This window comes from Salvia splendens, unplaced genomic scaffold (assembly GCF_004379255.2).
Source record: "Salvia splendens isolate huo1 unplaced genomic scaffold, SspV2 ctg434, whole genome shotgun sequence".
Classification (NCBI taxonomy): Eukaryota; Viridiplantae; Streptophyta; class Magnoliopsida; order Lamiales; family Lamiaceae; genus Salvia; species Salvia splendens.
Window position 1 is genome coordinate 93,836 of NW_024599085.1, and position 25,941 is coordinate 119,776.

Consider the following 25,941-nt stretch of genomic DNA (forward strand, 5'->3'; position numbering starts at 1 on the left):
GATTCAAAACTCATACTATTTCATCCTGTTGACATGTTAGAGCCATGAAGATGAAAAAATATCATATTTTTAGGTAAATTAGTATTTCCGCCATGTGCCTCGATTCTCATCCGGATAGCAGTTCGCTTTCTTGAAACCAACTCCACTTTTTTCTGTGCGTCCTTCATCTTCTTCTCATCTTCTTTCAGATGCATCTGCAGAGAGCTGATTTCCTTCTTGCGATTGGCGACGGCCTGCTCTCTTGCTCTCTTTAATCAACTGACTTTGCGCACGACTTCTGCTTTTGCTTTGCAAATTTTGTTTTTTGGTTGCAAGCTAATTAATTTCACATATAATATGTTCATACATATTTAGAATGCATGTCTTTTGTTAGAATAAAAGAAAATAAATTTGATATTTAAGAAATGTAATGAAAAGTGAGTTGAAAAAGTTAGTAGAATGTGAGTCCTATTTTTATATATTAGTTTTATAATAAAATGTGGGTAGGAATGAGTTAGTGAAATATGAGGTTCACTGCCAAAAATGGTAAAAAGTGAAATGAGACAAATTTTATGGGAACGAAGGAAATAGAAAAATGGGACAAACTTTCAGGGACGAAGGGAGTAATATTTATAATAGAATATCTATATACTTTATAATAGAATTATCTAGATAATGGATCACTAATTATCTAGATATAGTCTAATAAAATATTTAGATTTTTATAGAGAAAAATATGTGGACGTTATAAAGAAAACAATAGCATTTGATTAAAAAATATGAATATTATACTATTATACTTGGTTGACCCAAAATTTTTATCAAAAAGTAATTAAATAACAATTTTAAATAAATTTCTATCTAATTTTCAAAATTATTGGAGGGGGTTCATAATTTTGATGAGAATTTGCCCATGTAGACTAAAATATTTAATGCACATTTATCTCCGTCATCCAGTTCTCTATTTCATTTTCTCATTCCATTTTTTTTTCTATTCCTTTCAGGCGTCAGCGTCAAGCCGTCAACAGATTTACCAAACAAGACATGGCTATTCATCTGCAGTAACAACATTCATCGCAAAGTCAAATATTGACTCATATTTTTATCGTTATTATTCAGACAGAGATTTAATTTTGCTACCACTTCCCTATATTCGTTGCTCCTTCGTTTTCGTCGGGTGTTGATGTTCATCTAACAATGAACCCGAAATATAGAAAATAGAAAAAAATTAATTTTTCTTTCCCCCATTCCTTAAAAATAGAGGGAGATATGAGTCTCCAATAAAATGGGAGGGGGGCTTTGAGAAAGTACAGAAGCATGAATTCGGATGTGAGTCAGGACGAGGATGTTTGTGTATCATATCCATTTGAAGAAAATGGGATTATCAGCAGCAGCAACTATGTCATGGCGTGTTCCATCTTCGCCTCTCTCAATTCTATGCTTCTTGGCTACGGTTGGTGCATTGCTTCTTCTTCCTCTTTTTTAACAATCAATCATGATTCATCATCTCAACTTTTTGCTCCAGTTTGTAAATTGAGTTTATCTGCAGAATTCGATGCATGTTTTGTTTCTTGTTGTTAGCTAGTTGTGATGAAATCTAAGTAGGATAGTTGGGAATTTGCAGATGTGGGGGTAATGAGTGGAGCCATTTGGTTCATTCAAGAGGATTTAAAGATCAGTGAAGTTCAAGAAGAAGTGTTTGTTGGAATCCTAAGCATCAAATGGACGATGGCGTTTGCAGCCATGGTGTTCCAATTTGGTGCCGGCATCATGGCTCTTGCTTCGTCTTTCACAGTGTTGATGATGGGGAGGCTCCTAGCAGGAATAGGGATGGGCTTTGGGGTCATGATCACGCCCGTTTACATTGCTGAAATAGCCCCTACTGTCTCCAGAGGATCCCTCACTTCCTTTCCCGAAATCTTCATCAATTTAGGCATCCTCCTTGGCTACATCTCGAACTACTCCTTTTCTGGACTACCTGCACACATAAACTGGAGGATCATGCTTGCTGTGGGGACTCTCCCTTCTATCTTCATTGGTGGCGCCTTGTTTGTCATCCCTGAGTCACTGAGGTGGCTGGTCATGCAGAACCGGATTGATGAGGCACGGAGCATGCTGTTTAGGATCAACGAGAATGCTGGTGAAGTTGAGGAGAAGCTGGCTGAGATACAGGAAGCTGCAAGGTTCATGATCAAGGACAGGTCCGAGGATAAGGCTGTGTGGCGCGAGATGCTGAATCCTACACCACCGGCTGTGGGATTCAGATGTTCCAACAGATGACGGGGATTGATGCAACGGTATACTACAGCCCCACCATCTTCAATCATGCTGGGATTCAAGGAAACACTCAGCTTCTGGCTGCAACTGTTGCTTTGGCTTCACAAAGATGATATTCATCTTGATCGCGATACTTCTCATCGACAAAGCTGGTAGGAAGCCACTTCTCTACGTGAGCACCATTGGGATGACTGTTTGTTTGTTCACGTTAGGCCTAACGCTCTCTACTATGGGCAACAGCGTGTTTGGGATTTCACTGGCTATTTTGTGTGTGTGGGGGAATGTTGCTTTCTTCTCTGTTAGGATTGGCCCTATATGTTGGGTTGTGTCATCGGAGATCTTCCCCTTGAAGCTTCGGGCTCAGGCATCCGCCATTGGCTCCGTGGGGAGCAGAGTGAGCAGCGATATCATTGCAATGTCTTTTCTCTCAGTCAACCATGCTATTACAGTTGGAGGCACATTTTTGGTGTTTGCAGCAATTTCAGCTCTTTCTGTTGTGTTTGTTTACAAGTACGTCCCAGAAACGAAGGGCAAATCGCTCGAGCAGATCGAGTTGCTCTTCCAGAACGACAGTTATTGGGAAGATGGTGAAGTAGAGCTCCAAGATGTGCAGCATCTTATACAAAGAGAGTGATAACAAAACCAAGTTTTTCTTAATACAAAACCGAGTAAATGAATGTGGCTCATATATATGATTTTGTCATTTTCTTTATGTATTTAAAGTCGAATAACCGCCATTTTTTGTCTGAATCATCATACTGATCAATTTGTTCGTGAAACTCTCACATATTTCAGTTACTTAACCACTCTTTCAAGAGATTTTTTCGAGCGAAAGAATGCTCATTTCATGTTCCAACTGAGTATGTGTGCACTTGCATGACTAACCTACCATCACTCCTCACTTTCGCATGGTACAAACTACAAAGCCAGTTGTCCCACCATTCAACTTTGATGCAATGCATGTTTTCTCTCTCGTAGTTTTGTTTTCTATTCATCTGCAGGAACTGTGCATACATAAAAATAAGAACCAGTAGCTACATTTGATCTAAAAACTTGTACTAAAACAGAACAATTATTCATTAACATGATGAATTGGTGAAAGGACAAGAAATATATATTCATTCAAAGACGGAAGAATTTGTGACAACTCTGGAACTGAACATCAAGTGTTCAATGATGCTTCCTTTCTCAACCTCAAACTGCCTGCTCTGTTTATTCCAGAGATGAACAGCAAGGCTCTCGCTTCGAATCTGCCTGAGCTTCGCAACCATCCATTTCGAATGCCTCACACTCTTTGGCCCTTCGAAAAGGCCACCAATCCTGTTCCAACGCACGGGATAGAACACCAAGGGTGGCAACACAGTGAGATCGAACCCGGGCCTCCCACTCACCCTCGCAACCACTCTCGACACCAAGTAAGGCCCATTGTGGCCCCATCTGTTCCCATCAAACGTGTGCGCGAACTCTTCCATGAACTCACGCACCACAGGATGCCCCTTGTCGAAGACCATCACCGCGTTGTTCAGCCTGCTCCAGTTACCCGTAGCAAGATCAATACTCTGAGCTCCAATGGCATTCCTCAGCTCCCCAAAACTCTTCAACACTAACACATCCGTGTCAAGATAAATCCCACCAAACCTATACAGAAGGCCTATTCTCAGCAGATTTGACAAATTCTGGCCTAGAGAGATCTCTCCCGGATTCACATCCCCACGCTTCAGCCGGTTGTACCATGCGGCTGCTGCAGTGCTCCTCAGCAGATAACTGAAGTCTGGTGTCATTGCAGAAACCTTGAATCCCATGTCTGAAAAGGGCATCAAAATCAGCCTCCCTTGCCGCGAGTCCAACGAGCTCGAGGCGATGATTAGGCAGCCGTTGGGGTGTGTTTTGAACACACTTTCAACACACAGCAGCTCCCTATCTCCGAAAGACTCGACCGAGGAGATCCAAGTCATGAAGAAACGAAACTTACACGAGTTTCGTTTGAAAAACTTGATCACTTTCAGTTCAAATCGCTTCTTCACAGCTTCGTACCGGAGAATCTTGGCGACATTGTCGTCGAATTTCCTTATTTTCGGGCGATGCAACGCGGGCCGTATTGTCGAAACCACCATGTTTTGATTACTATGCAGGAGAGGCAAAACGGTGGTGAAGTTTTCGGTTGAAGGGAGAGTGGGAACATATTCCGGCAAAAAGCTCGCCGGCTCGGGCGGAGTTTTACCCGGGAAAGGGAAGCTGATGCAGAATATAGCGGCGCCGTTGTAGGCTAAGGGGCAGAGGAAAAGGAGAGAGAGAGACAAGCACAGAATGATATCTTGCCTCTTTGCCAAATTAGAAGGAGCTGAGACATGATAGTAGGAATATTATCCATCTCTCTAATGAAGAATCATTTCATTAGCTTTCACTTTCATGCGACGTAGTATCAATGTGTGGAGAAATGTGATGTAGGTGTGGACTTATTGAAGACAGAATTTCCTAGAGAAGAGACTGCTGGTGTTTATTGCGCCTACTCTATATATTAGTAATTCTGTGATGGTGATGGTGATGGTGATGGTGATGGTGATGGGAATAGGCATCATGCAATTCTAGTCGAATAATGAATTCCTTCTTCACACCTTCCTGTTTCTCTTCTATTCGCGACATTTTAACCTCAAATTTAGTCGAATCGTATTTTTGATCTTCAAATTTTTGATCTTCAATGATCATCAAAATAAACAAAGATTTGTGTTGCGGTATCGTTGGGATTTTGGCTCTAGAGATGAAATCTTAAGTTTGATCGATGAATAAGATCACGATTTGAATATCCCTTCGTATTAGGAATTAATCGCTATAAATCTACGTTATGTTTTTTTTTGGGATGGATATCCTACCTTATTATATTGATGATTTACTGATTATTACTACTAACAATTCAAGGCGGGGAAACGTGCGAGAATCATACAGTTTCTTAAATGCGTCGTTATTACTAATATTGAAATGGAAGGAGAAGCAATAATTTTATTGTACTAATAGTGATAAACTTGTGCAGACAAACCAGGGGTGTCTCTATTTGAAGAAGAGATTCTTGGAATGAATGGACACCGTGCCTAATTTCAGTTATTTTAGTGCAACCACGCACCATGACCTCTTCATGCAATAACTACTACAGAATCAAATGTTTTTGTTTTCGTTAGCGACGAAGCCAACCACATAAAATAAATCAATAAAACATTTTGCCACCTAATTGGTCGACAAAAATAGTGATCTTATTTATCGGTCTTATTTGAATCATAGTAGGATGATATTTCAGTGGACCAATCCAAAAGGTTTTATTGTCGAGCCGGACAAAAATTGGATTAATTTAATTCTAAAAATACTGCAAGTCAGGGAAACAAACCAAAATTAACCATAGTTTTAGTTTGGGAAAGGAAGGAGTGCTGAAATTGGATTCTAGACCTCTCTATTAAAAACCTGTAATTTATAAACTTAAGAAATGAGTAGCTAATTACTACTACATGAAAACATAACTTTAATCTTTAAATTTAAAAGTTTGTACTTCAACTTTTACTGCATGTGCACATAGTCTTAATTTTATCATTCAATACTATTTGTTTAGTAGGAGGGATTCATTTTAAAACTCTTCTTAAAATTAGAATAAATATATATCAATTCATAAATACATTAATAGTAATAGGCATCATAAAATATATCAATTCCTCACTTAAAATCTCATTTTCTTCCTCACTTAAAATCTCATTTTCACATAGTTATCAAAGAGAACCATTGGCCTGTTTAGTGTGGCTATAAATGCAAATAAAAATTAGGTTATTTTACTTAAATATTTTAGTGTAAATGCAAATAAAAGTATGGAAAAAGATTAAACTTTAAGAGAGAGTTACAACTTTCATTGGCTCACCTCAGATGACCAAATCCATGGATGGTTCTAGGTCGAGCCAAACCAGACATACACCTAGACCAGGCCAAGGTCAAGACTCAAGCCTACCCTGTGGTGGGCTCACTCAAGCCTATACTAGATCAAACACCTAGGCCAGGCGAGTTCGATAAAATCACAAGCTTGGTTGGGTGGTCGAGACTCAAGCCTACCTTGTGGTGGGCACTCACAAGCATAGACTAGCTCAGTCCAGTTGACAATTCTTCATACATGAATGACAACCATATGATTAATCAGCAAGAAACTTTGCACTGGTAGGCAAAAGGCAAAGTAAAAGCAATGAAGGTATATTGAGCAACCATGTCACCTTACAGTCTATGTAAATTTGTGGCGCTAAAAGTCTGCTTTTCATCTAAGAAGCAGTCTCATAATAATGCAGTCTAACCTGATAACTTATATCATGGTCAAAAATTGGTTTAAAATATCCGAACAGAAAGTCGCTGAGCACATATCAAATTATCAATAGCCTACCCTAAAATGAATAGTAGGGAACAAGTAACAAGAGAGCAACAATTTACCTAGCTAGCGCAGGGCAATGAAGGGTACCGAACACAGCTTCCAAGCGTCTTAAATTAGGGAAACAAAGTTTATAGGTTTCATTTCTACCCAACAGTATGATGAAATAACCAGTTCAAGAGTGAGTACGACCAGAGAGAGAGAGGGGCAAAACAACCATCAAGGAGCTAAACCGCAGATTCAGAGCAGACCCCTCCGTCTCTTATAGTCGCTGACAGTCAAGGTGAGTGCGTGTCTCCTCCCATCATTATCAGGCACACTTACCCCAAGAGTAGCTTCGATCATCTGTTTTCTAGCCATATATCCAGCTTGGGCTCCCTGATGGCCACCAAATTTCTGAAGCACGGCTAGAGATATGGGCAATTCAAAGTTATGTAGCACGTACGATTCAGTCCCTTGATCAACTGGAGCACTTGTATCAACTAACTTGCCAGCATCAGCTGCTGCTTCGAGGGCCGCAGCAGTAGCTTCCATTCCCATCTCAGCAAATGCTGGACCACCTACTCCCACTCCATTATCACTACGCATATTAGCAACCGCATCATCATTTGGCACACCAGCAGCTTCCCCTCCATTGCTGTTTGCCACATAATAATTCCTTGATCTAGTCCATCTTCTGGAAAAGGGATCATATCCAGCCTCTCCAGCTCTCAAGACACTAATTGGCTTCAGCCCAGATGCATTTTTGAAATTCTCCACCCTGTTCTTCCTGTTCATTTCTGCCAGCTTAATTGCCTTTGAATCTTTCACTTGGACCTTGCGACTTGCCTCCAATTCTTTTAGCCTCGCCTTTATCCTATCCACCTCTATCTCATCATCGTTCTCCTTGGCTACTTCCAAAGATCTCCTGAGTCGATCTTTCTCTGCTGCAACATTTAGTGGCCTCCAAGTGGCTGATTTTTTCTCCTGCAACATCTGTTTTACAGTGGCTGCAGAGTAAATGAATGAATTTGTTTTCTGGATAGCATCCTTCTTATCCAAAACGTCCTGTTTTGTAGGCATGTGACCACCACTGCGCTCAACCTCCCTGACCCACTGATCAAACTCCTCTTTTTGAGGAGGAGAATCGGATATCATTGCCATCTGCCACCTAGCAGCAGAGCTCTCGTTACCCCAAACCACATTCAAGTACTTGTGTGTTGTCTTATTGTCAAGCTTATACTGTCGATCTGGGTCAGTAGCATCAACATTCCGAACAACACAAAGCCTGTAGATAGGACCAGTCCTTGACTTTCCAATTCCAACTCGCACGAAACACCCAACAATCAGTTCATCAAAGAAGGGCTCCATGAACCACTTTTCTAGTTTCGACCTGCGAATTGTGATTTCCCTGATGTCTTCAAATGTTGGCACCTTTGACTCCGATGAAATCTTGTCATCGTCACTATCATCCAATCCACCATCACCTGTCGAATCTCCCTCATCAGAGCGAGATCCACTCTCACTCCTGCTAGGGCTACTCAAGGTTGCAGCAGCTAAAGATCTTCTCTTCACAGGTGAGTATCGGCTGCCAGATCCTTTAACTGATTCTCTTCTTCGTTTGACCAATTCATCCAACGCACCTGCCCTTTCAGCCTTTGAGCGCATGCTGCGTGTAGGCGCTTTAGGGGGGCTCCCTTTTCTGTCCTGGACTTTCCTTTTTTTCAGCTTCTCAGTAAAATCTCGGTCACTTCTCTTGGTTGCACGGGCTTCTAGTATCATTTCTCGTTCAAGCTCTGTAAGCTTTGATAGTTTTTCCCTATCATCTTCATCCTTGTATAAATCACTCCCAACTGAATCATTGTCACTGTCACGATCACGATCATAATCATCTTCCTCGTCACCTTGACTACTACGTCATCATCCCTATCAACAGCTTCCAACCTCTTCTTTAGAGGCACCTGTGAGCCTGATGGCTTTCTACTCGAATAAGCACGATCACCATCAGAATCATCATTTTTTGAGTCACTTCCATCATCAGAATATGAGCCTTTCCGCCTCCGCCTTGATGGTGGAGATGAATGCCTGTTCCTCCCAGGAGTACTTGTCCTTCCTGCCGCCTCAAGGAGCAATTTCTCTAAGTCCGCCATTGAAACCTTACCACCTATCACGGGTAAAACAATCATTCAATAAACCATAGAACTTTCAAATTAGAAGCATATAAATCTAAAATATATATGCTCAAAAGAGCATTCCCTTGACCTGCTTGCAGTGTAGCAATTACCAGAAACTTATCAAAAAAAACTCAGACCCAATCACTCAAGCAAAAACTGTTGAAAGTTTCACCACAAACAAGATATTAGCAACAACATCTCTTCATTAAACGACAAGTGCAGCCATGTTTTGGCTGCTTTCTTGCCAATACAGTGTCACAATTTATCTACTACGCAAGACGAAGTATTCATTTGTTGTGTAATCTGCCAAATAGAAAGCACTAGTCCACGGAGGCAGCGGCAGGGGATGACGTGCTGGTCGGTCGGCCGAAAAAAAAAGGAAGAATAGTGGGCTGAGGCAGAGCTAGTAGTGGTAGATTGGTGAGTTTCGCCGGAATTTTTTAGAATAATGATGAATTAGAGAGATAAAGAAAGTCTCAGGTGGACAAATAGTTTTAAATTTAACCTAATCCCAAAATCAATACGGCGAGTCCAATCATCTAGCTTTATATTTCCGAGGTACTAACTTGCTAAAACAAGCACATCTCGACATCGAAGCGAACTAAAATTTATATGGCATAGATAAGCATGAACAAGCCCTAGATTTTGTTTTCATTAAACACTAATACATACCTCAAACAAATTGTATTTCTGATCGAAATAATAAATTCGTCGCACTGTTTTCACCCGTAACAATTCTTTCGAGGATGAGGCTATCTTCGGCGATGAAGCAAGCGCGGCAGAGTTATTCAAAATTGTTTACATGAAGAAGAAGGTGGTCGTTAAAATATGTAAATTACTGCTAAATTTAGTTTTTGGTCCCTCAATTATAAAGTGTTGTGATTTCGGTGCTCGTATTCTGGAAATATTAATATTGTATGCTGGTTTTGCAATTTCAATCACTTGTTTATAGTAGAACTTAAAATTCTTCTCCTTATCTTACTCAATTTTAAGCCTAATAAACCCAAATAATCTATAGCATACCTATTTATACTGAAATAATTTGGTCATGAATAACTCAAAACTATCAAACTTTTTCTTCTTGTTCAAAAGTTGTGCTCTCATCTCCCTAAACCATTCATCTATTTGTGTCCAACCATAAGATTTGCTCTCATTTTCACCATATAAATCTTCGTTTAACAGTACTTTTATAGAACTATAATGTGTTTATAATGCATGGTATGAATTCACAACTATGATCTATGCATACTAAACTAGTGTGCGCAGTGCTGAGGCGAGCATAGACATACGTGGCTATGTGCACAGTGTCGCCGGTCTTATGCAGTTTTGGTATGAATTGGCCTAATTCAATGGATTTTTAGTTTGTATAATTTGGTATTTTGATATGTATATATTTTAATTCAGTCAATTCAACTTCTATTCAATATAATGACCAATGTTTTAAAAACCGGACCGGCAAGCGAACCGGCGACGTTACTAGTTCACGGTTCAACCGGTCCAACCGGTCGAACCACCGGTCTAACCGTTTTACTGTTGCAAATATATATAAAAATATATTAAATTTAGTAAATGATTTACAATTAATAATATATCACAAAACATTAAACCTTATAGATAATTAGTGATGTATAAATATAAATAATATTAAAATTTAGTAAATATATTCAGATATATATATTTAATATTAGTTAGTCTAGATAAAAAAATTTAATATTTCATGTATTAAAATAGATAATGTTTATAGTAATTTAAGAAAATTTATTTTGTAAAATAATATATAATTAAATATGAATTAAGTACTTATTAATTAGTTAGGATAAGATTATTCATTAATGTCAATAGCTAGGGTATATAAATTAAGTATGTAATATAAAAAATTTATTTATAGTAAATAATGAATCTTATATGGTACTAATAATAATATAGGTGGTAAGTAGAGCATCATTAAAATATAAAGATGATAATTATATATATTATAATTAACAATTATATTAAAGAATAATAAAATTAAAATGAATTATTAGTTTTTGTAGATAAAATTAATGGTTAATGTATAAAAATATTTAATGTTCACATTGTTCAATGAGCCCATGTGGTGGAGTGGTAGAGGTCTTCTTAACTAGAAGAGATGAGTTCAACCTCTACCAACAATAAATTTTAAAAATTTTTGAAAAAAAAAATAGAAAATCGGTTTCCAGTTCACGGTCCGACCGGCCGGTTCCACCGGTTCACGGCGATTCAATGCAGTGGTAGTTTAAAGGGGTGAACCGGACCGGACTACCTACCGGTTCGCGGTCCGACCGGTCCGGTTTTAAAAACATTTTATAATTCATAAATGTTGTTGGGTTTCTTATTGTTTTTGTTAAACATTATCAATGGTGGAAAAAGCAGTAGTTTGTTTTGTGTCTGGTTCTAAATTAAGTCGAGCATGTTGTGTGCGTACACCCAAGTCAACGGGCTGAAGCTCCACACGGCGGAAATCGGAGGCCGCTCTTCGCCATCGGTGGTCTTCTTACACGGATTTCCGGAAATATGGTACTCGTGGCGCCACCGGATGATCGCCGTCGCCAATTAATGTATAAAAATATTTAATGTTCACATTGTTCAATGAGCCCATGTGGTGGAGTGGTAGAGGTCTTCTTAACTAGAAGAGATGAGTTCAACCTCTACCAACAACAAATTTTAAAAATTTTTGAAAAAAAAAAATAGAAAATCGGTTTCCAGTTCACGGTCCGACCGGCCGGTTCCACCGATTCACGGCGATTCAATGCAGTGGTGGTTTAAAGGGGTGAATCGGACCGGACTACCTACCGGTTCGCGGTCCGACCGGTCCGGTTTTAAAAACATTTTATAATCCATAAATGTTGTTGGGTTTCTTATTGTTTTTGTTAAACATTATCAATTGTGGAAAAAGCAGTAGTTTGTTTTGTGTCTGGTTCTAAATTAAGTCGAGCATGTTGTGTGCGTACACCCAAGTCAACGGGCTGAAGCTCCACACGGCGGAAATCGGAGGCCGCTCTTCGCCATCGGTGGTCTTCTTACACGGATATCCGGAAATATGGTACTCGTGGCGCCACCGGATGATCGCCGTCGCCAATTAATGTATAAAAATATTTAATGTTCACATTGTTCAATGAGCCCATGTGGTGGAGTGGTAGAGGTCTTCTTAACTAGAAGAGATGAGTTCAACCTCTACCAACAACAAATTTTAAAAAAATTTTGAAAAAAATATAGAAAATCGGTTTCCAGTTCACGGTCCGACCGGCCGGTTCCACCGGTTCACGGCGATTCAATGCAGTGGTGGTTTAAAAGGGTGAACCGGTTCGCGGTCCGACCGGTCCGCGGTCCGACCGGTCCGGTTTTAAAAACATTTTATAATCCATAAATGTTGTTGGGTTTCTTGTTGTTTTTGTTAAACATTATCAATGGTGGAAAAAGCAGTAGTTTGTTTTGTGTCTGGTTCTAAATTAAGTCGAGCATGTTGTGTGCGTACACCCAAGTCAACGGGCTGAAGCTCCACACGGCGGAAATCGGAGGCCGCTCTTCGCCATCGGTGGTCTTCTTACACGGATTTCCGGAAATATGGTACTCGTGGCGCCACCGGATGATCGCCGTCGCCAAGGGCGGTTTCAGAGCCATCGCACTCGATCACCTGACCCAACCAAACCACATTCTCGGATCTCATTGCTGATCTGCTTGCTCTCCTTGATTCTCTCAGCCTTTCCAAGGTAAGTCGCACATTTTCCAGAATTTTCAGATTTAAGTTTGTATTTTTCTAATTTCAACGCATTTTCATGATAAAAGAGAATCGAATTCCGCTGCATCTGTAGTATGGGTATCTATATGTATTTTGCTCTAGATTTCGTTGCTGGTAATTAATGGTAAACGACTCATATTCCTTTGATCAATACGAAATACAAATGCATAAAGTATTTTGAGATAGTGCAATCTCTGCTTCTGTTGTTTTTCAATTTAACAATTGCAGGTGAGAGAGATGCTTGACATGATCAATTGCAAATACAGTACATATCCTCTGAGTTAAATCTATTCCATTGCACACAGGTTATTTTAGTTGGGCTGCTACTGAGAAAATTGACCTGTGCGACGTTGAGCTAACCTGAAACCAGAATATTTAGGGTTAGGGTTGAATAATTATAACTTGATTAGCACACACTCGATTAACCAACCTGAGTAGGGTTGCCCGAAATCCGCTAGGCTGGCCCGATTAACATTTCTAACTTGGAGTATAATGTTTTTGGTTCACCAATTTTTTGTATTCTAAGATAAATAATTAGTACATTTTTATAATAAATACTCTACTGTTTGGTTGGATGGTTGGAAATAAACCACCAAAAATACATTAAGATCAGGTCTGAAATAAATATTAATAATAAAGAAAATAAAAGTTAAATAAATGGAGTATTATAGAAATATTGCGTGGACTAGTACTAAACAGAATTTTGGCCTGTTATTGCTTCTACCACCACCAAAATTTGGCATGTTTTGCTATTTTGAGTTAGTTCGTTATTTGAAAATAAATTTATTTTATAATTCGTTAGCTTATTATGCTTATATTTTACTATAAATTTAATACTCCTATAGTAAGGAGTATAATAATAAGGCTCAGATTCGCTACTGCGTTAAATTTCAGTGATTAAGTAATTGCCTTCTATTGTCCTAATAGTAATCACGATTTCAACACTTGGCTGTTGCTTTCACTCACAATTCACAAAGGTTTACTACTCCTAGGCTAATAGCGCGCCATTTTAACATTATAGTTTTGTGATTTTGTCCTCGGCAAAATTGTTGGATGTCAACAACTGCCTTAATTGTGAATTGTGATTCATAAGTGTGGTAAATGATGTAGTAAATCCCATTTCATTTCCCTCAAAAGCATGGATAAAATCCAGCACAAGTTCGTACAAGTCAACGGTCTGAAGATCCACGCGGCGGAGATCGGCTGTGAGTCATCTCCGGCGGTGGTGCTCTTGCACGGTTTCCCGGAAATATGGTACTCGTGGCGGCACCAGATGATCGTGGTGGCGGAGGCTGGCTTCATAGCCATTGCTCCGGATTACAGAGGGTATGATAAGGATAATTCCCATATCAAGATGATGGAGACGATAAAAGAGATAAATGAGAAGTCCCGGGAGGCGGAATCCAGTCGACGACTCAAGCTTAAACAAAGAGCATAAAATAAAATAGAAAGAGACAAAATTCATATATTCATTCATTCGTTGAAAAGAATAACAATAGCCTTCTTTATAATACTGATACTAACTTAATGAGCAAGACATCCAAGATATGGAAAAGATATGCAATCCCTAAATTATCTTTGAGTTGTGATTCACAAGCTGCATGTTTTTGATGCTGCATTCGGGCAGGTAATTTATAGTTTACAACAACGATAATATTTACTACAACAATCGATTGGATTACATTTAGGGGGATTATGAGAGCGACAACATCAGAGGAATTAGTGACAAAAAGGACGACGTTGAAGCTGGATCACAGGATTCACAGCATCACATTGTTAGTTGTGCCTGATCCCACAAGTGCTGTTTGTATAGATATAGTATAGTTTGTGTAATAGAGAGATCTAGAGTTATCACTCTGTATATTCTTTCCTACCAGTAATACACGATATTGTAAAAATTAGTAATCGCATTGGAACCTATCCTATAGTTACACGATTTCATCATACCTGTAATTTGTGGCTTTCACATGCCAAGCAAGGATACTAAAAATATATTTCTACCTCGCCATTTTAACATCTTCCCTTCGTTCATAGTTCATACTAATCTCATTGATGGAGGTCTCCAATTTTAATGCAAAACCGATAAAATGCGAGAATAATAAAATATGAATAAAATAAGAGATAAAGATAAAATGCGAGTAATAAATCATTTTTAACCAATATTTTCTTAAATTGTGTGCTGACTCATTTTAAGACCAATTTTGGTGACGGAGATGGAAAGAAGAGACTATTTACCGCAGTACTACTCCCTCTATTCTATAGTATTATAGTCATTTTAATACATTCTAATGGAGTTTTTTTTTTAATAAAAGTGAATACATTTGACAAAGGATGGAGTATACTTTTTGTCCTCTAGCTTTGTAATATGTGGCTTTCAAATATACTCCACCTAGCTTTATTGTAGGGTGTCGGCATCCAACAACTTCTTCAATTGTAAGTATAAGAGTGTCTACTATGGGACGCCCGTGGCTATAGCCGCGGGTTGGGGCGGTAGGCGGGCGAATTATAGTGGGGGAGTTGTCCGCCCAGGGGGCGGACGCGGCGGACGTGGGCGGACGGGCGATCGCCGGCAGCGGGGCGAGGACGTGGCGGGGGGGACATAGCCGCGCCTATAGGCGCGGCGACTATAGTGTGATTATCCGCCGCGGCTATTGCGGCGTGATTTTAATTTTTTTTTTTCCTCTATAAATACCACTCCCCACCACCTATTTTTCACAATTTTCACAAAATCCATCCACTCACTATCTACACAACCACTCTCTAAAAAATGCACCGAGGAGACGACGAATCACCCGACTCTCAGGAATCGGGATATGGCAGCAATCCATCAAACCCCTCGGGCAATCCTTCGCAGCCATCGGGTTTTGGCGGATATGCTTCTCAGCCGTCGGGCTTTGGCGGATATGCGCCTCCGTCCCAGCCTTGGACTTGGAATCAATCTCCCCACCGTGGGCATCGAGTCCACCCCTTCCTCCATCTCAGTCGTGGAGGTCTTCTCCAACTCCGCCACCTTTACAGCGGAATCTCGTTCCGCATTTCAAGATTACAGACCCAACCTAGACACGCTTCACCAGCCGCGTCCGGGTTCCCCTTTCCAAGCCAGTCAATCTCCGTTCATCGAGGCAGATCAAGACGCGTTTGATACTATGATGGGTCTGCTCAGTTCTGGCATCCCAGATACGCCGGCAGCACAGGTGGAAACGTCCGTTCCGACCCGAGGAGGTAGCTGCAGTCGGGGCGGAGGCGGAAGGGGCGGAGGAGGCAGTCGTGGCACCGGCCACGTCGGTGGGCGCACGGGCAGCGGGGCCGGCATTCCGAGTGGCGAGGGCAGTGGCACTGGCGGTAGCGGTGGCTCTGGTTCTGGGTCCAACCGGGGCAAGCCATACACCAAAGACGAGAGCATTGTCGTGGCGAAGGCTTGGGATGCTATCACTTCAGATCCCGTGGTGGGCCCAGATCAGGCCGAGGGGAGCTTTTGGAGGCGCGTCATGTTTGCATACGAGGAGTTCAAACCCGTCAGCGCCGAGAGTCGCGACCCAGAACAGCTCCGGAAAAAGTGGGGTAGGATTCTCCATGCGACCAAGCGGTTCGCGTCCATATACGAGAACAACCTTCGCCACGCTGAGAGTGGCCGCAGCGCAGCAGATGTTAAGAACCTGTCTGAGGGCCAATACCACACGGAGGGCTGGCCAAAGTTCACCTTGTGGGAAGAGTATCTTATCCTCGCGGATTGTCCGAAATTCAGGTCGAACGTAGCGAACGAGGTGGGAACAACTCCTGGGCCAAAGCGCACAAGGCACAACCTTGCCGGCGACTACAGCAGTGGAAGCGGCTCGCACGAGTTCGAGCAGTCCGACGAGCAAGTCGAAGAGCCAGCCGATACTCACACTAGGCGACGACGGCCCATGGGACAACATGCCTCTATCCGCAGCGCCAGAGGGGGTAGAAGTGGCTCCCGCCTATCGGCGGGCGCGTCCGGATCGCGCATCCACCAATCCGCCCCAATCCCACAGCCCACGGTGCAACCCCACGAGGTTTTGTTCAATACCATAGACGTGCAGTTGATGTAACAACTGCAAGACGTATGCAGCAAATACGTAGGGGAAACTGACCCGTACGTCAGGAACGTCTACAAGAGGCTCATCACTCGGATTGAGAGTCGACTGGGGTTGGTTGATAATGCGCCTGGGGATACCGCGGCCGGCAGCAGCGAGAGAGGAGGAGAAGAAGAAGAAGAAGACGAGGAAGCCGACTCCGACACCGAGTAGACGGTGGCGGAGTTTTGTAGTTGTATTTTATTTTAATTATTCGTTGTATAATTTTACCGGTTTGCAATACAATGAATATTCGGCCCTAATTACCTCGTATTCTAGTTATTTACACTACGATCTATTTAAATTACACTTGATTGAAACTAAAAAATATTTAAAAATGAAAATTGATTATAAAATTTGGAGACTATTGGAGGTGTCCACTATAGTGGCGGAAATAGAATTTTGAGGCTATAGATAATAAAATTGGGGCTATGGACAAAAACTGGGGTGAGACTATTGGTCGTGTCCGCCTTATAGTGGACACCCTAATAGTGTGCTGAATGATAAAAATATCATTTACTATATTCTTCTCAAAACTATCATGGATAAAATCCAGCACAAGTTCGTACAAGTAAACGGTGTAAAGATCCACGCGGCGGAGATCGGCGGCGAGTCATCTCCGGCGGTGGTGTTCTTGCACGGTTTCCCGGAAATATGGTACTCGTGGCGGCACCAAATGATCGCGGTGGCGGAGGCCGGGTTCAGAGCCATTGCTCCGGATTACAGAGGATACGGGCTGTCCGACCCGCCACCCGAACCCGACAAAGCCTCCTACAAGGATATCGTGGCGGATCTTCTCTCGCTTCTTGACGCTCTTGCTGTCCAAAAGGTTTCGCTTTTTCCCCCTTTTTCGTTTAATTTAATAGTAGTATACTAGTAATAATTTGCCGCACACTCACACTCAGAAGCTGCTGCTAGTGATGATATTTGGGTTTTCTATTATATTAATAAATTCATGTTGTTATTGACTTTTCTAGAAATTCATAATTTTATATGTGTACTTGTGCCTTTAAACTTTGTGTGCAAATTGACGGTTGATTCATAACATCATATGCATCTTCTCAATCTTTTTTCTTATGACAGTTGAGAAATTGATATAATCTGTGAGAAATTAACGAACTGGAAAATAATTATGGATAAATCATTTATGATTCTTTAATCACAACTGGAACTTGATTAATACTACTTTAATAAGTTTAAAAGCTTAAAATATAAATATGTATCCAATTAGTACAAAATGTTCACAAAAGAGATATCAATACACAATGAAAATGTATAAATTGCAATAGAATTTACAGTTAGAAAATGACACAAAACAGGGCTAAAATAAACACCGATAAAAGTATTTCAGACTACTGGAAAAATAACGAAACCTAATCATAATTTATGAAAACAATAAAATTCACAGAAAGCTCGGAAGAGCAAGATGTGAGAAACTGCAACTAATGAAAATAAATTAATGATGCAAAAAAGAATACTAGTATTACTACATATTGTAGGGATGGAAACAAAAAAGCAGAATTTATAATTATAATGTGGAAAAGACAGGATCCTTATATGATGATAGATATCAGAGAAGATAGTTTGAATATGTATATCAGCTTTAAATAAAGAGGTGGTTGGATAATTTCCATGTTTCACAGTATTAACCTGTTTATGCAATATGTTGGGTCAGGCCTTTCTGATAAGCAAGGATTTTGGAGCCAGAGTTGCTTACTTATTTGCCCTCATTCACCCTGACAGAGTCTGTGGAGTCATTACCATGGGTGTACCTTACATGCCTATCACTCGCATCTCCTTTACAGACCATCTTCCCGAAGGTTTCTACATCGCAAGATGGCAGGTATGCATATATCTTCATTCTTTAGTTGCCAGAATAGATGATATTATATGATATGACTAGAGCTCAACTTAATCTGTCCATCTCAGAAACCTGGGAGAGCCGAGGCTGATTTTGGCCGCTTTGATAACAAAACAGTGGTGCGCAATGTTTACATTCTCTTCTCGCGCAGTGAGATACCAATCGCGCATGAAAACCAGGAGATAATGGACATAGTCGATTCCTCCACTCCTTTACCACCTTGGTTCTCGGAAGAAGATCTTGCAAACTATGGCTCTCTCTATGAAAACTCTGGCTTCCAAACTGCTCTCAAAGTCCCATACAGGTACGAAACACCATACTTGTTTCTTTATATTCGTATTCACGAATGAGTGGGTAGACACATTCATGTTAAATAAAATTATAACATTAGTATGAATCTTCGTTTTCCTTCCTTTTGAACCACTTTTGCCTTGTTCACATGCATGTTTCTTGGCTAACTTGGATGAAAATATATAGGTCTTGGTCCGAAACTTACAATATCACAAATGAGAAAGTTGAGGTCCCGGCATTGTTTATCATGGGTGAGAAGGATTATGTGCTCAAGTTACCCGGCATGGAGGACTATATAAAGAGCGATCAAATGAAGATGTTTGTTCCGAAGGTGGAGACGGTGTTTGTGCCAGAAGGGAGTCATTTTGTGCAAGAGCAGTTCCCTGAGCAAGTGAATCACCTTATCCTCAACTTTCTCAAGAAAGATATTTGAAGGCTAGACCTCTGTCAGGAGACTCAGGACCATACTATTTCTGTTGTTTCTATTATAATAAGAGTTTCAAGAAGTGTGAATTGGTGTGTATCTTTCACCGTTAACGACTATTTCCCCATTGTACGCACTAAATATTGCAAGAAGCCAGTGTGAGTTGTTGTGTATCTTTGAGCGTTAACTACTATTTCCACCAAGGTACTACACACCAAATAATCGAAGTCCATATTGCAACTACTAGTTTGAGAAGCCAATAAATAATCACTTCACAAAAAGCTCTGTCATCATGCTATTTCATGGGAAAGAAACTACAAAACTGACATTCTTTATCTCATATTACCCTCGCGGAGAACATCAATCATATCATAAATTCGTTTGTCAGCGTTTGATCTCACCTGCGATTCACAAAAGAGGTTTAAATTAGGACAATTGTACAACGGAGCAAAATGAACATGTCAATGATATGCTACACACACACTTCTTTCTCACAATCGAATCTTAGGAAGTATGCAACAGTTTGTCGATCGAATATTACTAGTAATAAAACAAAGTAGTACCTTCTTGGCGAGGAATAGAATAGCATCAACAGTACCCTCTGCATAGATTGATCTACCACATACGTTGTGTTGAAACTCAAAGGAGACACTGTTCCAGTGGCCATACATATGCGATAATGAGAAACATGCAATTAACTAATCAAAAGAATCCATAATCAGAAAAAGTGGCTGATACTTACGTTCCATCAGGTGATGTTAGGTGATACATGTGGAATGCATGACCGGACAAATATTCTTCAGGGACACCCACCATCTCAACTTGTAACCTAGGGTCCCTTATTAATTTTACCTGATTGACGAAAAGATTTGATAAATATACTAGTAATGAAAAACCATTATAACCCCATCTCAGAGAAATGCTTCCAAACACAATGCGATAGGCCACAAACACGATTCCAGCCATTGCACATACATAAAATGGGAGTATCTGCTAAATGCAAAATGACTTTTCATTGCATTACAATCTCATGGCTCTTTTTGAGGGTACCTACGGAATTCCCTGGTTGAGATATCCCCAATTCCCAGAATGATGGCCATCAATACTTAATAGAAAGTCATTGCATTATAATAACCGGACATCAGTATGAATCACCATAAAAAGGTTCCCAACCAAAACATATCTGGAACCCCTTTTGGATAATTCAAGCACATGGCATTTAACTATGATACTTGCTTCCCAATGATGCATGAAAAGAACAGACTTAGTTGTTAAGTGTACCTGCTCTTCCTCAAATTCAGCTCCCAGTTTTTTGAAACAAGAGATGACAGCCTTAGCAGTTCCAGAAACATCCAACTTGCTAGCTTGATGAGACTCCATTACCTATACAAATGTTAGGCAGTAGAGAGAGGAAATGCATATTAGAGGCTGGCCACAACTTAGGAGCTCAGTAAACAAAGAAAACGTAAAATGTCAAGCCAGTTAGTTGCTACTTGTTGAACAAAAGGACCTTTTATGTAAAAAGATACCATCAAGAACATGAAAAAAATCAATACTGAATATGATCAAACAAGGCTGCTGGATCATAATTAACACATGAACGAATAGAATTTACCTCTAGATCGTACCCAGAAAAGGCACCAGGAAATTGTTCTGACATAATTTCCATGGCTGCAAGAAATGCTACCACCTAAAAAGATCAGTTCCAAAAAGTTATTCATGTAAAGTACAAGAGAATTAATGACAGTAACAAAAGTCAGTTGCTTAAGATTTGAGCACCTGTTTACCCATTTGGGGAGATATCACAGCATAAACTTTCGAGTCATCCACAGTCTTATACAGAAGCTCCCTGTCTCCTCCAGTAGTTCCCATTACAAAGGGTACCCCGACTTTGCAATAAAGGGTTGCATTATCTGTATACCATGACATGAAGGTTACGGAGGTCAGTCTTGATATTGGATGAAAATACCGGGACACGGGACAAGAAACCACTCATCCCTTGTCAGTCCATGCAAAGTTATCGAGTTCTTAGGTTACAAACAACTTAAACCACACATCACCACTGAAGAATTTGCAGCTTGCCATTCTTATCTTTTGAAATAAGAATAGCAAAATTTTCAGATAAGGCCTGACAGAACAAATTTCTGATCTAAAAGAACCACTAAATTTGGCAAGAGTTCCAGAAAGGAAAAATGTTAGTTAAGAGGTCTGGAACCAATATTCAGGTTTCAATTTATAGGGAATTCTATATCCAAGCGAGTATGCAATAAAACTGAAATGTTTTTACTCAATCACAACTTTCAATAAAATGATGCAAAATAGGTTTGAATACATTACTCTATATTTTACCATGTCTTAGAACAGAGGGGGGAAATGAGTATAAAATTGCATGTTAAGCACAGGACATTAAATTATGCATCAAAACAATTTAAAAGCTAAGGGAACTAGAAGATTAAATTGTAGAAGTGTCATTCACAGTACCATTATTCTGCAACTCCATGCTATAAATTTTCATAATTCTAGTTTTACATCAAGACTAACAAGTGTGCATGAGTGAACAACTATAACAATCCAATCATACAAACAACAGCTACATGGGACCAGTATTGTGCTACAGAAATGTAGTGAGAATCTTGACATAACTCTATGTGTAATGACTAATGAGCTTAGTTGTGTAACACCTAAAAATATCATTTATGCAAACTAGTTCAAGATTCAAAAGTATTATAGGACATGTTCAATCAGTAACCACCCACTAATACCTCAAATTCTATCTGGATTATACAGCAAAATGAGTCAGTGAATACCATTCACAGCAGCTGGTACTGTGTAGTCCACTACAATCAAGTCTGGGTATTCCTTAAATGCAGAAGACAATACAGATTCTCTGTCAGATGGACCGTGAATTTCAATCTGCTTTCCATTGAAATCCAAGATTTTCCCAACATCTTCCGGACCACCTAACGCTACAGGAACCGGGTTAAGCCCTGCAGCTATGGCGGCTTCAAGCACAGCCCTCCCCACTTTCCCTGTACAGCCATTCACCTATAGCAGAATGAAAATTTCAACAGCGGCTAGGATATAGTATAGCAGAAGTCAAGTGCTCACTTTCTATATCAGCAAATGCTTCAATTTCTAATTGGATAAAAAAACAAACAGAACCAAAATCCATAACAGATCAAATACAACTCGACGAAACCAAAAAAAACTGAAATCTACCATTATCGATGTTCCAACATTCCTCGGGTCAGCCGTGGACACCAGCGCGACAGATTGCACTGAGTTGCTTGCCATCGCGACGAGAGGTTTTCGCGGAATAGGAGTTCTACAGCTTAATCTACTACCAAACGGTTTTTCATTTTTCAACTCAAAGCACGGATTTAGCAGATTAATGTCTTCTCGCCGAGTTGTGTAGCTGGCGTTGAACGAGGGTGTCATTACAAATGCCATTTAGATAAGGAGGGCAAATAAATAGGGTTCGATAACCAATAATTCCCGATAAAGCTTTGATTAGAAGAAACGGTACGACTTCGGCTGGACTCTGCACGGCAGCTACGACGACGAAGGTCGGCGGCGACGGGGTCAGCGGCTGAGCTGAGCACCGCGACGGCTTAGGGTTTAAGACGAGTACGGAACGATTTCCAAATCCTTCTACAGATACTTTCTTTTATTCTGGATTAACTAAAACATTTGCAATCAATCATAAACTAAAATTGCTTTGTTAGGGAACAGTGAGAAAGAAGAAACCCGGTTTATTTTACTACCTTCATCTGTTAAAATAAAACTTTTTTTATTTCTCTTTTATAATTAGAGTTTATTTCTTATTTTAAATTTTTTGGATTCACCTCACCCATTAACAATATTTTATTTATTTTTTCTTTTTTATATCTCTTACTTTATTAATTATATAAAATTCGTAACATTTGAAAAAAAAATTATTTTTAGAAAACGTAAATAATACTCTCATTCTTAGGAAACGGTGAGAGGAAAGAACCTGAGGCTTTTTTTATGTTTTATGCAAATTCAACTTTTAATTTTATTTAGTCAAGTAAACTATTCTAACTTAATGTAGCAACCATTGTTTTTAAATTTAATTTAATACACAAATATTTACAAAATATTTATAATTGTTAATTTTCTTTTTACATCCAATTCGAATCAATTTTTGGTATCTTAATATTAATACTAATACTAATACTAATACTAATAGGGTGTTCGGTTGCAAGATTGTATCCCGGATTAAATATATAGTGTGTTTGGTTCATTAGATTCAATCTCACAATTCAATCCTAGCTGAATAATCATAGGATAATTAGTCATAGTTAACCTCATATGACTAAAATAATCTCATAACTCAATCCTAAATTGTATCTTGATATTATTTTATTTAAAAAACCGAATACTACTATTAAGCCAGTAGTTGAAAATCGAAATATGATATGGCTTTTTTACTTGGAATAAAATAAACTATTACTGTTTATGCTGTGAAATAATTATAAATATGATATGGCGATTAAACTATGTTGTTTTAATTGAAGAATTTGATTTTACAGTGACGAATGAATATGCTATTGGGCTTGTCGAGGATCGAGCCACTATCTTGCAAACAAATCTTTTTGTTATAGAATACTCGTATCCTTTGATTCGACAGTCATTGAGTTACTAGCTCCCGTCGTGGTTGCATAGGACCAGTAGAAATGATGGTATGTCTTCGGAGCTTATCTCATACGATTATATCTTTATTTTTTTCTCCACATCAGCATTCAGCAGTATCACTATTTTATATTTTTCACTTTTAATTTAGTGAAATAAAATGATATATAATAACATTAAATAAAGACAATTCAATAAAAATCAAATTTTATTAAAAAAATCCTACATTTAAAAAAAATAAAAAAAAAAACAAAAAACATTAATAAAAATATTAAAAACATTGTGACTAGAGAGAAGTAAAATATAGAGTGCGATAAAATAAAGTGAGATAAATGTGAATAATTAGTGGGGAATGGGTTATATATAGGGTATAAAATGAGCAAGGCCTTAGAGAGCCGATGGGGAGGCCGATTGCTCGGCCCTTGCGATCGGCCTCCATTGTGGGTGCTCTAAATATTGTTGGATACCTTGTTAATTTGATGCTAGATTTTGACTTTTCATTTTGATCACACTTGATAATAACTGAATCGTAGCATTCGTTATTTGACCAGTCGTCGATCAGATATGTGGTGTTACAACTGAAGTGACGGTGCAACTGGTGGTGAGTGACAGGAGCACAACTCTGACTGGACGACGTCGGTGTAGAACCTTCCCCTCACGGTTGAACTACTGATGAGTGACGAGTGTGCAAAGATGCTTATAGGAATATGTGTTGCAGCCACAAAAGGTTCAATTTTAGTCCATCATTGTGTCCAAGAGAGTGGTAGGATTTTTCTTTTTTTAAACTAAAAATCTATTGAACCGTCACATGTTCGTAATTGAACCGATTGATTATGATTCATAGCGGCTCAAATATCGAACAATTTGTAGGTTGAAATTGGACCGAACAATATGTTGATTTGCAGCCGAATCGATTAGTTTGATCCATTTGAAAACATTGCTCAGAGCATACGAAGAGAATTATCAACTTAGACTCACTTCATCGTCGTCAAGTTCTCCAAATACTGTTAGTATTACAAAATTTCACCAGATTCATAATCCTAGCTCTAAATTTAATTTTGTATATTTCAACAAAAGATTCTTGAGAATTCAACCACAATCAACGACAACAAAATTGTCGCAATTTTGTTTTAAATACGACTTTTTTTTTTCGTGTTCCCCCGATATTTCATTTGCAATCGATAAGTCTGGAAAATTCGGACGAAAGAATTTCAATGAACTAAGGAATAGGAGAAGATAAGGCATTTGGCAATGGCAATATAGTTAGTTTTACAAGACTAATAATAAGAAAAGAAGAGAAAAAGGCAAATATCTCCTAAAAAATGCTTGCTATATTTTGAAATAGGTGCAAATTGGATCACAAATAATACTAAAATGCCGTCTAATTTAATCCCAAACTGAAATCTGTCCCTTGCTTTATTTTAACGTTTCACTGATAGAGACAAACGTCTAACACTGAATTGATATCAATAAATATGGTTGGAGAAAAACCAAATAATTTAAAAGATTACATCTCCCTTAAATTACCTAAGAAGATAAATACACCGTATGTAAATATATGTATCTAGTCTGTAGTTTATTGTAGTGTCATTTTAGACTATTTATGTCACGCCCGCATTTTCTAAGGATGGAAAACACGGTTGATCGCGACTAGGGGAGGGTTAAAGAAGCGGGGAAGAAAGGAGGAAAACAACACAACTCGACCATAGCTCGAAACAAACGGGAATAGCTCGAATAAAATCAGAGTATCAATTCAACAATCAATAACTCCAAATGAAAATATCTCAGTAATACACGAACTCAAAAGAAGAACAACTACTTAGCGGAAGCATTTGAGAGAAGGAATATGTCACGTATGAAGACATGACACATTCTACACACTTAAATTTCTTCAACGGTCTTGCTCAACACCACCGCACCCGTCACGCTCAACCTGCACATTTTTTAAAAGAAATGCAGGGCTGAGTACTTGATGCACTCAGTGGACAAATGCCAAAACAATATAAAAAACAACAGTATATCATGCACCATTGAGTGACCTTGGGGGTTTAACTTGAAAAGGCCC

General features: G+C 39.3%; 3 protein-coding genes and 2 pseudogenes across 3 annotated transcripts; 2 read left to right on the forward strand and 3 right to left on the reverse strand.

Moving 5' to 3' along the window:
- Nucleotides 1-1,176: 1,176 nt before the first annotated feature.
- LOC121790183 lies at nt 1,177-2,910 on the forward strand (annotated as a pseudogene).
- Nucleotides 2,911-3,260: 350 nt separating this feature from the next.
- LOC121790184 (lactosylceramide 4-alpha-galactosyltransferase-like) lies at nt 3,261-4,478 on the reverse strand. The gene has a single exon (XM_042188457.1). The coding sequence runs from the start codon at nt 4,368-4,370 to the stop codon at nt 3,375-3,377; it is 996 nt and encodes a 331-aa protein (XP_042044391.1). The 5' UTR covers nt 4,371-4,478; the 3' UTR covers nt 3,261-3,374.
- Nucleotides 4,479-6,605: 2,127 nt separating this feature from the next.
- On the reverse strand, nt 6,606-9,649 carry LOC121790181 (annotated as a pseudogene).
- A 7,535-nt stretch (nt 9,650-17,184) lies between these two features.
- Nucleotides 17,185-19,396, forward strand: LOC121790187 (epoxide hydrolase A-like). The gene is made up of 4 exons (XM_042188459.1): nt 17,185-17,476; nt 18,323-18,490; nt 18,577-18,812; nt 18,986-19,396. The coding sequence occupies exons 1-4, from the start codon at nt 17,189-17,191 to the stop codon at nt 19,230-19,232; spliced, it is 939 nt and encodes a 312-aa protein (XP_042044393.1). The 5' UTR covers nt 17,185-17,188; the 3' UTR covers nt 19,233-19,396.
- A 46-nt stretch (nt 19,397-19,442) lies between these two features.
- Nucleotides 19,443-22,915, reverse strand: LOC121790186 (4-hydroxy-tetrahydrodipicolinate reductase 2, chloroplastic-like). Its single transcript, XM_042188458.1, has 8 exons — nt 22,443-22,915; nt 22,031-22,268; nt 21,003-21,136; nt 20,839-20,913; nt 20,505-20,606; nt 19,966-20,075; nt 19,787-19,874; nt 19,443-19,624 (listed from the first exon to the last, which is right to left on the reverse strand). The coding sequence occupies exons 1-8, from the start codon at nt 22,671-22,673 to the stop codon at nt 19,556-19,558; spliced, it is 1,047 nt and encodes a 348-aa protein (XP_042044392.1). The 5' UTR covers nt 22,674-22,915; the 3' UTR covers nt 19,443-19,555.
- Between the last annotated feature and the right edge of the window lie 3,026 nt (nt 22,916-25,941).

Coding starts and splice junctions, on each gene's coding strand:
- LOC121790186 (XM_042188458.1), bottom strand. CDS start 22,673: ATGGCATTTGTAATGACACCCTCGTTCAACGCCAGCTACACAACTCGG. Junction 21,137..22,030: donor AGTACCAGCTGCTGTGAATG/GTATTCACTGAC, acceptor CATGGTATACAG/ATAATGCAACCCTTTATTGC. Junction 19,875..19,965: donor CTAACATCACCTGATGGAAC/GTAAGTATCAGC, acceptor CCACTGGAACAG/TGTCTCCTTTGAGTTTCAAC.
- LOC121790187 (XM_042188459.1), top strand. CDS start 17,189: ATGGATAAAATCCAGCACAAGTTCGTACAAGTAAACGGTGTAAAGATC. Junction 18,491..18,576: donor TCTACATCGCAAGATGGCAG/GTATGCATATAT, acceptor TGTCCATCTCAG/AAACCTGGGAGAGCCGAGGC. Junction 18,813..18,985: donor GCTCTCAAAGTCCCATACAG/GTACGAAACACC, acceptor GAAAATATATAG/GTCTTGGTCCGAAACTTACA.
- LOC121790184 (XM_042188457.1), bottom strand. CDS start 4,370: ATGGTGGTTTCGACAATACGGCCCGCGTTGCATCGCCCGAAAATAAGG.